This window comes from Neolamprologus brichardi, chromosome 12 (assembly GCF_056152115.1).
Source record: "Neolamprologus brichardi isolate AB-2024 chromosome 12, ASM5615211v1, whole genome shotgun sequence".
Classification (NCBI taxonomy): domain Eukaryota; kingdom Metazoa; phylum Chordata; class Actinopteri; order Cichliformes; family Cichlidae; genus Neolamprologus; species Neolamprologus brichardi.
Genome location: NC_142115.1, coordinates 165,755 through 176,498, shown reverse-complemented (window position 1 = coordinate 176,498; position 10,744 = coordinate 165,755). Strand labels below are relative to the sequence as shown.

The 10,744-nt window shown below is 43.6% G+C and overlaps 1 protein-coding gene across 1 annotated transcript; it reads left to right on the top strand.

The window, feature by feature from the left end:
- Positions 1-614: 614 nt before the first annotated feature.
- Positions 615-10,378, top strand: fam151b (family with sequence similarity 151 member B). The gene is made up of 6 exons (XM_087848629.1): positions 615-755; positions 857-982; positions 2,033-2,192; positions 2,269-2,486; positions 9,286-9,421; positions 9,975-10,378. Exons 1-6 carry the CDS (start codon positions 659-661, stop codon positions 10,114-10,116), a joined length of 879 nt encoding a protein of 292 aa, XP_087704755.1. The 5' UTR covers positions 615-658; the 3' UTR covers positions 10,117-10,378.
- Positions 10,379-10,744: the final 366 nt, after the last annotated feature.

Here is a 10,744-nt window from a genome sequence, read left to right as displayed (position 1 = left end):
TTAAAAGTAGAGATAGTGTCTGTCTCCTGAATCCAAACTGGAAGCTGGTTCCACAGAAGAGGGGCCTGAAAACTGAAGGCTCTGCCTCCCATTCTACTTTTAAATACTCTAGGAACAACAAGTAGGCCTGCAGAGCGGGAGCGAAGTGCTCTAATAGGGTGATATGGTACTACAAGGTCATTAAGATAAGATGGGGCCTGATTATTTAAGACCTTGTATGTGAGGAGCAGGATTTTGAATTCTGGATTTAACAGGAAGCCAAAACAGGAGAAATCTGCTCTTTCTTTCTAGTCCCTGTCAGGACTCTTGCTGCAGCATTTTGGATTAGCTGAAGGCTTTTCAGGGAGTTTTTAGGACTTCCTGATAATAATGAATTACAGTCGTCCAGCCTGGAAGTAATAAATGCATGAACTAGTTTTTCACTCTGAGACAGGATATTTCTAACTTTAGAGATGTTTTCTTTTAGAGCTTATATTATATTGTCTCACGTCGAATAGAATAAAGATTGGGGGGAATTTTTTACTGATTCAATACAATATTTATCGAGATTTCTAAGTTTAAAATCTAAGTGACCAGACTACCGGTTCTTTTATTTCGACAATCTCGGACCGGAAATGTGTTGTTATTTATCTTCCGTTTTGGATCGTGGAAGTCGGCAATGAAAACGAGTCTTTTGCTGAGTTTTCACAGAATTACCTTAATTTTAATCGTGTGTTTTATATTTTATGTCTTGTGGGACTTAAAGGGTAAAACAGGTAATGTCGGGCTCTGCAGCTACGCTTGCTTTAGCGAGCTGCACTTTACTGTGACAGAGGAGCTAACGGCTGCGAGTCTGACCCTCGTGTTCTGTTCGCAGGTGGGATGCGTGACCAAACGCTGGACTATTTCTTCAGTCGGAGTTTTATAACGAGGATGGACGCTGCCGAGGTTAGCTGGTCGCATGCAGCGAACAGCAGGAGCAGGCTGGCGGAGGCGCTCACAGGTGAGTCCGTGACGTGGCTGTCAGTCCCGCTGACGTCAACGTGAAAATTCAAACCCCTGACATTTTATTGTTGTTTATGTTAAAGGTCATTTGTCTAAATCAGCCCTTGTTTAGTCCTGAAGGTTGAAACTATTTCGCGTGACCGTGTTAAGTTTCTGCTTGCTTCACATTAGCAACCGCATTAACGTAACCATGGCAGCGTCACTCTGATGAAGGCTGAAATCATAGTTTCTCCCCGCTGACTCCTGTTAATTATCATACTTTTCAACAGAAATACTAATTTTAGAGTAAAAACATTAGAATTATAATCTTTGGCTGTTCTACAGAAACATGGGAACACGTTGCTTCCTCAAACGGAAGCTCCCAGCATCCCAGATCCAGGTCTGGGCTGCTGGGAGCTTCCCATGATGCACTCGGTGTTTTTACTCACCATTTGTGGAAACATTTAATCAGTAGTTATTATTAATCTCTGGCTCTCTTCCACAGCGTGTCCTTATTGTATTTTGTGTTGAATAAATAAAATGTAATTTTATTGTGAAGGAAGGAGGCTCCATGATCTGTAACATGGATTAGAGGGCTGGTGTGTGACTGTGATTCATCGCAGGTCTGCCTAATAATCTGGACACTGTAATGTAATGCATTCTTTTTATAAAGCACTTTTCTAGTCTTACTGACCAACCAAAGAACTTTAGATTGCAAGTCACATTTTAACTACAATGTGTGCACTTTGAGGACTTTATCCGCCTCACATCCGTATCCAGATTTTCCAGTTAACCTAACATTTAATCCATGTTTGGACTGTGGGAAGAGGCCCTGGAGAAACCCACACAGGCACAGGGAGAGCGTACAAACTCCCCGGAGAGGCCACAGCTGGAGGTAAAATCAGGAGCGTTTGTGGCCGTGCTGAACACAGAGCGACTGTGTGCTCGTCATACTGCGCTAACCTCCTCTGGGCTGAAAATAAAAAGATGTATTCAGTGATGTTTGTCGTTGGGATGATATTTAAGAAAGATAAGAGTCGGTTTCTAATAGGCAACAACTGTTTTTCAGGTCCTTCTCTTATGATTGAAGCTGACATTGTCATGAGAGGTCGTGATCCCAAAGAGCCAATCATGGCACATCCCCCCGATACAGACAGTGACATCACTCTGAGGGAATGGCTGGAGGGAGTGAAAGAGTACGGCAAGGGGATAAAGCTGGACTTTAAGAGGTGAGACGCAGGTTCTGTTCCACCAATGCTGTGTGGGTCTGTGTGACGCTAACGCTGAGCTATACTCTCCACATAGCATGGAGGCTGTGTCAACATCTTTAGTCCTGCTGCAGGAGGTGCTGACTGAGCCATACCGTCCTGTGTGGATCAACGCAGACATCTTCTCGGGTCCTGGGGGGCAGATCGGACCTCTGGAGCATCACACCTTCCTCTCTGTTGTGACTCATCTTCCCTCACACACTGTGCTGTCTCTGGGCTGGACTACAGGATGGACTGCTGGGACAGATAATCCAGGTAAACATACCTCATCACCATTGCCTTTTTGTACACTGAGAACTCAATTTTATTGATAATACAAGAATAATATAATGTAAACAAATGTATTCAGATTATGGCTGGTGTGGGTATCGTCACTGATTTCTAGAATCAATTTGATTTGATTTGAATCGGGGAAATTTTGCCTCAGACAGTCAGAAATATTATAATTCTGATCACTTATCAGTACATATCTATATTTTTATATCTATAAAAGCAAAGCTGACACGTTTGAGACTTGATCAGAGGTGTGAGCGTCACAGCAGACGCCTTTGTGTCACAGTAGCTGAGGATCAAACAGAAAAACAAAGTTACAGAGGGTTGATTACAGACACAACTGAGAGTTTTGCAATTTGTGATCATTTTAAAAAGTTTACATTTCTTCAGTATTGAGCAGCAGAAATGCGGCTTTCTTGTCAGAAGTCATTTAAGTAAAAAGAAAAACCACAGCGCTGTAAACAACGGTAGACTGGTAATGAGCAAGCATATGGGAAACTGTTCTTCAAGTACACAGAGAGAGAGAGCTGTGCAGGAAGTGTGATTTTATCGTGGTGGAAGCAAAGCAGCAAAGTCAGAGTGAAGTGATGTTTATCTGTAGTTTGGATCTTCTTTGGTTGCTGGTTCAGTCAATATTTTCTGGAGAGAGATAAAACCTGCAGCTTCTGAATCTAGCACAAGAACACAAAGCTCGACCCGCCGAAACATCAGAATCAGTGAGCTGATTCAGCCCGACCGCGTCCGTGCCGTCGGGTCAGAAACTCGACATCTCACTGATTCTGATCCATCGGCGGGTCTTTGTGTTTACGTCTCTGTGCAGAATCCGTGTTCCTGCTCTCGTTTACTGTTTGAGCTGTTTGGTGGTTGTTGAAATTTGAGAGGTTTAACCTAAGATTCTGGCGTTTCAGGTAAAATACGTTTATATTTAAAAGTCGATTCAGGATTTAATGAATCGATATTGCGTTATTCAAACTGGAATCGATTGGAACCCACCCCTGATTCAGATTAGTGGGAGGAGATGCCACCAGCACATTTAGGACCTTTTAGTATTGTCACCCATATTTGAGGGTTTTAGGATGATATCACTAAAAAGCCTAACTGCTGTTCAATAGTGAAGAAATGTAAATGTTGGGTCTGGGCTTGCAGGCCCCGCTGGTTCAGAGACGTGTCACCTGTGAAGAAAGCAAGACATCAGCTTAAACAGTATTTAACTTGCGGCGCAAGGGAAGCCTGGTCGGATCTCAGAGCTGCAACTCTGCACTCGACTCAGACGACTCCGCCCCCAGCCTTTGCTTGCCACCTTACATTGAGATGCATACTGTTTACACAAGCACCAGCCACTGTAAAACCCCTGTGGTGTGTCAGGCACTGTGTGTGTGTGTGTGTGCATGTGCAAGCACGTGTGTGTGTTTGTGTGACTTCCTGCTGATGGAGGAACAGAAAAATATCTCAACATGCAGTTTACGAATTTAAGTACAACAATGACAACTATTATCAAAATCCCCCTAACAGTCTGTCCTGTTTGTCCTTTGTGTCCTTTAAATTTTTCAACCATGCATCATTTACACAAATCTTCTGTCCTGTCATTCACCTCATTACTGTAAAAGCAAACAGTTGATAAATGTGTTAGCAGTTATCCTATTTCTCATTGATCTCACACATGGTAAACTGCATCCTACAAGTAAGCAAATGAAAGTTAACAGTCCAAAAAGAGGAATGAACACTTCCAAAATCATTCCAGCCTTGTGGTGCATTTCCTGCCGGTGTAGATCACACATTCGTCTGCAGAATCATTGAGTTCTGCAGCGCTTTCTCCATTTGTATCATTGTCCATATGGCCAGAGTCTAAGTGTATGTACACATGGGCATGCAAACACAGCAGTTGTTGTTATCCAGGTGGCTTCCTGAGCTATCTTCAAAGCTGTAGGCCTGGTCAGCAGCCCCTCACTGTGGGTTGGACCAGCACTTCCTTTTTATGGCCTCTATCAACCCCCATCTCCTGACTCCAGGCGTTCTTCCTGGGGTGGGATAGAGTCATCGCAATTTCAGCCAGCTTTGTAGAAGTGCTCATGATGCAAATGACAACAACAACGACACACAGGAAACCTCTTCAGAGTGTCAAAGTGTGCAGGGCACAGTGAAACAGCAGCAGGTGATCCTCCTTGGGAAATTGCTGTCAGTCATTTCCCGTCACAGTCACGGCTTCTGGTGTCTGTGCTGTTTACAGAGTCATCATTTCATCGCTGATCTCCTTCTGCGCTGTCGCTTGGAGCTTGGCACGCTCCCTTCATCCCTCGGTTTCTTGCTCTACCCTGAAGGTTTAGGGTAGGGTTAAGTCTTACACTCTAGTTGTCTTCCTCAACGTCGAACCTCTTTCACTTTATTTTGGATTTTGCTGCTGTCCACAATCTCCTTTCGATGATCTCTGGGAAGCCCAGTGGCACAGCCCTCTGTGGGTTGTCAGCTGTGCTGGACGTGGTCTCTGCTCCTCACTGATCCTCTTGAAGCCTCTCTCCTGGTCTCAGCTTCCATCTCAGCCTCTTCTTCCATCACTTCACCTCATGGCACCTGCAATTTACAAAATGAAAACTCCCCAAAAATCCTCTTTTGCCTCATGGTCCTTGCCATGCGTCAACTCCACACAATTAGAGATGCACAAAAAAGTTTCATATTCTCACTTAAAGATTCTTAGGGCTTCTCCCTTGGAGTAGCTCCACTACAAACCTGTAACCCTGTATTAAGGAAAAACATTAGCCAATGGTTAAATGTTGAGTCTGTTCAACTTAACAGACTATCATTATTGCCTGTAAGACAAAATCTGTAATCAAACGTCACAGCAACTGTAGCTCATAATAATAAAGCACTCAGCGCCACAGAGACAAGTGTCAACACAGTTTATTCCAAATCATTAAACCACAGCTATCACCATAATTTCTCCAAATCATGGATCGTCCATGTGTTTATTCCATACTACTGTAATCATTGACTTTCTGTCACGGCTGCAGGGGCGAGCTGTGTGGTGTTGGAGGGAGAAAGGACCCAAAATGCAGGCAGTAGATGATAATGCTAGTGACGTTTATTTACCAGTAACAGAGAGACAAAACCGGCCGTGAGGAATGACGGGAGAAACCTGAACTGGGAAAACTAAATGACAAACCTGAGATCATAAGAAACGGGGTGCGGGGCAGAGAGACGCAGACGGAGGAGCAGGACACCGTGCACACCAGGGCAGGCACAGAACAGACACCTAACAAACGGCAAATACAGAATACACACTCAGAATAAACAAAAGCACAAAGAAACACAAAACACTCAGTCAGCAGACTCAGGACCATGACACTTTCCTTAAGCAGTGTCACTCACTTATTTTACCTCTATGAGCTCAATGATGGTCAGATAATGAGCCCAACACTAAAATGTTCTGTAATCACTGCACATCTGCTCTGTAGTCACTGCACATCTGCTCTGTAGTCACTGCACATCTGCTCTGTAGTCACTCGTCTGTCTGTGCTGCATCCTCCACAAGCGCTCTTAGAGAGAAACAAACAGCAGCAGCATCCTGGAGGTCCGGCCTGGGTCACCAGATTCCAGAGGTGCTGTATGGATGAAGTTAACAATCGGCCGTAAAAAGAGTGACACTGGTCTCAACACAGTATGTGTCTCACATTGTATGCTCATTCCCCCGCTGTAACATTCAACATTTTCTCAACAACACAGTGTGATAGCATAACCAACACACAGCCTGTAAACACAGTGTCCTCACACAACATCAGTTACCCAGAAAAGGTTAAAGTCTGCAGGGCCCACACTCATGTGACCCTAAAATCTCCCCCTCTGGTCTCTGTCATCCTGCAATAAAGAAACACACATCCATACATCCACCCTTTGTCACATCTGGGTGGAGGTGCAATCCTGCATGTTGGTGTTAAGTCAGTAACTTCTGTCAAACTTTTGTCAGTCCAGTCAGTTCCACATTTTTTTTATTGTTCATTGCTGATAGTAGAATCTCTTGTCACATTTCGTTCCCACTTTCAGCAACATGACGCCACTTTAAAGAAAAAACAATCCTTTTAAACTGGACTCGCTCTCTGATTGTCCCAAATAAGTGGCTTTCTCCCGAGCCCATTTTAATATGGAAAAGCTCACTTTGCGACCGTTTTCCCGACTACATGTTGTGTAGCGCTTTCTGTTCTAATCGTGCAGATCTCTCAAACAACAGAGATTATCAAACAAAATTTTCAGTGCACTGTAAGAGTAAAAATTAAGAAAGAAAAGACCTAGTTAAGTCATGACACATGCTTTTCATCTCAGGAGGGTAAATAAAGTTGAAACCTAATTGGCAGGTTCAACTTTATAACAAAAGAAAAAAATACATCAGCCAGAATAATCTCAAAACATGCATCCATCAGCCACACACCTCACAAAATAACCCGAATGTCTTATTAGATCATGAGTGTATTCTCATGTAACTCGTGTGTGCCATGTTAAAAACTTTCCTCCACACATGAAGGAAACAAGAAACTCAACAACCTATCAGCCTCACTCGTTCAGACCCCTCTTCAGCATTCTGTTTGCTTCTGCTATAATTGAATCATCTGTCCTACTATAATATTAGTCCAGTGGTCTGTGTATCACTTCTCATCTTACTAAGTGAACTGGACAAGATGACAAACAGAAACATGCTGAACATGCTGTCTGGTCTTCATGAGTGTATGTGTTAGTGTGGTTAATGCATTTTCTGTTTGTGTGATTTTGTGTACCTTTCTCTCTGCAGTGTCTCAGACTCCTTCTCAATTTTCCTACTTAAAGCAGTCATTTTTCCTCCCAGGTTCGCCAACCCAAATGTAGTTTCCCACTCTAAACAACAGCATTCCTCACCTGCTCCGTCCACTTTGGTCTCCTCTCCCCCTTGCAGCATTCCAGCTTCAGCGTTGTCCTGAGCAGTCCCCACTGTCTCGTTCATTGCCATTTCACTCCAAACATGGAAAATGTCAAACTCAGACAGTCTTCTCAAAGACCAGTCAGACACAGTGAAGTTGCAGCTTGCTGGAAACGCATGTCCATCCATCCAATCAGAAGATGGGTTTTCTTTCTCTCAGCACATACTGCTGCTGCTGGGTCTCTCTGCTCAAGACTCTGCTGTTGTCTCTTGGACTGCCATGTTGTTGCTTTTTGGAACTGCACTTCTTGTCTTCGAGGAGAAGTTGGCGTCCTTGGAGCTCGCTTTTCAGGATGAGGAATCAGAATCAGAAAGACTTTATTTATCCCCAAGGTCTAATTAACACATAGAAGTGAAGCTGTAAACAATTCAGCCAAATCTCGGCCTGAGTGTTTCTAAAGATGTTAACCTATAATTTTCTTCCGACTGCTGCATGTGGAAAATTGATCCAGGTCTGTTTCCTCATCTGCAAGTGACACTGAGAGACATGTTCATCATTCTTATCACTGCTTAAATAAGACACCTCCTCTCTCTGGTTTTAAACTCTCTTCTCTTAAACCCAGAAAATGAGATTGTAGCTGTTCTAGGCTGAGAAACACAAAACCATCTTCATATTATTATTGCTTTTTTTACATCAACAACTGTTATATACAGCTTTGTGTCCACCCTGGGGGAGCTCTAGGTTCGCATGGGTCCGTGCATCCAGAGCTGAGGATCCTGCGTTCTCAACAGACCTGAGGGGTGATGGAGATGTAGTCTCTACACGTATAATGTAACCTGTAATATGGACAGAATGACAGTTCTCAAATATGCAGACAACATGGTCGTGCACCCGACTCTAATAGCCTGGCAACATGTTGTCAGCAAGTGGATTTACTCATTTGCTTCTTCGAACTGAATGAACAGCAGTGCTGCTATTGAAGAGTCACTCCTGACGAAGCAACAACTCACACGCTGTTTCAGCGCCTGGAGGTCAAAGGGCAGGTGGTGCAGCAGCTCAGTGCCTTCAGGTACCTGAACAGTGAGGAGACTCAGAATACTTTATTAATGCCAGAGGAAGCTTTGCAGTCACAGTTGCTCCAAGACAGTAAGGACAGTGACTAACAAGTTACAGTACCCATAAAAAATTACAGTATATTACACAATAGTTCTAATAAATAAATAAATAAAATCCCATTATCTTACATGGAAGAGAGTGTAATAAAGCTGAAATTGAGATGCCCTCTTAGACTCTCCTTTGTAGAGGATGTGCAGCTGTTGCACATTAGATGGACGTAGCCACAGGCAGGAACTATCTTCTGTCTCATTTGGGTAAATCTGTCTCTCACTGAGCATGCTCAGCACATCACGGAGTGGGTGGGAGGTGTTGTCCAGCATCCTCCATGTCTTGGACAACATCCGTCTCTTTGACACCATCTTGGCAGAGTCCACCTCCGTCCACACAACGTTACTAGCCTGGTGGATCAGTGTATGTAGTCCCCTCGACCCATCCGGGTAACAGCTGCTACTAGACGAATAAATTCTCACCAGGAAAATTCATGCATGCAACATAAGAGTTCATGCTGACACTAGAAGAACTCATGTTCATGGACTACCTTGACAGCCGAGTCAGCCAGCAGTCAGGCGGCTAATGTTGGTCCAGAACCGCTAAGGCGCTCTTGTGAGTTTTCACGGGGAAGAAGAAAAGAATGCCTGGCTGTTATACTGGGAACTGTGGGACCACGTGCCTGTCTCACCTGAGAGCACTTCCTGAGTGAGGTTAGAACGAATCAGTGAGTCGTCAGCAGACCATAGTGACACATCTCACATAACATGTTTATGTTTTGTTTCTCTTTTGTTCAGGCTACAGCTGGGATATGGTTCATATGATGGAGAAGATCTGTAGAGACCTTAAACATCCCGTAACATTCCCAGTACGTGCAGCTCTGCTGGCCAAGTCCTTCTCTCAGCTGACATGGCTGCTGAAGCAGTCAGACAGGTGAATGTCGGCACATCTGACCTTTTTCTCGGAACAACACCACAAACATGCAGTGGCTTCTTTGCTGTCTCCTGGTTGTCTGAAGAAGCCACATATATGCTCGATATCAGTAAAGGAGAGCAAATCGAAACCAGCAAACTGTATTCATCTAATTAGTCTCATTGTGGATCAGAGTTAGTCAGTGGGCTGCAAGCAGTCACAGTAGTTTCTCCTTTTTACTTCTCACACATGGTGTGGGACACAGCTGAAGCGTTATGTTACCATATAATCATAAACTGTCCTGTTAGCTTCTTAGATAAGATCTCTGTCTGCCAAGCAGTGAGAGAGAAAGTGTCATCTCTGGACAGAAGCATGTGTGCATCACAGTTTAACTCGATCCACTCTTGTCTCATAGTTGTGATTTCATTGGACCATTTTAATGTTTCAATGCCACAAAGTTAGATTTTCATCTGTTGTTACAATAAAGTCAAAAAAATCAGAATAAAGTCAAATGGGTGGAGTTTCCAAAACCATTCTGACATATGTTAATACCTTTTTTCCTTGACATTGACAGGTACACTCTAACTGTGTGGACGGGCCACAGTGATGAGTTCTCACTGCAGGACTTGCTGCCCTACAGAGAAGAGTTTGCCACGAGCAGGATTTACTTTGACCTGCCAGACTCTCTGAGAGCACGGATCATTTCAGCACAATAAGAATATGAATCCAGTGAGAAGTTGTCTGGCTGTGACATTAACTGGTGCACCTGCAAGTGAAAACTAACTTCATCCTGAATTTATCTGAAGCTCACTTCCTGTTACAGAGTTCATCCTCCCCACGGTCACCGACTGCTTGCTCATAGGAATCGTCTATTCATGAGGATCCTCTGCAGTACTGTAAGGTGTCTGCCTCACAGTATTAAGCCCATGACATTAATGTTACTGGGGCTGGTGCATTTCAAATCAAAAGATGCTCTAAGCCCACTTTTTATTTATATTTTCTGTTTTCTCTACCGATTCTTTTTTTTGGGTGGGATAAACAAATCTGCAAATCAGCCGAGTCCAGTCACGTTGTGTTTTTGTTTGTTTGTTTTTTAAAGAGTGTTAGTCTATTTTCAAGTGGGACGAATCAGTTTCGAGCAGAAGGGGGCTCTTTCCCACACAGGTTGGACTTTCCTTCACTTAGACGGCCTTTTGGCTGTGGCTTTGTGTCTTTCAGAAGCTGAATTTAACAGATTCTCTTAAAAATATATTTAGTTCAAGTTACACTAGATAACAAAGTGCATATGAGGAGGGATATTATAACCCTTCAAACGAGTGATTCATGAACCCCAATAAAATGATT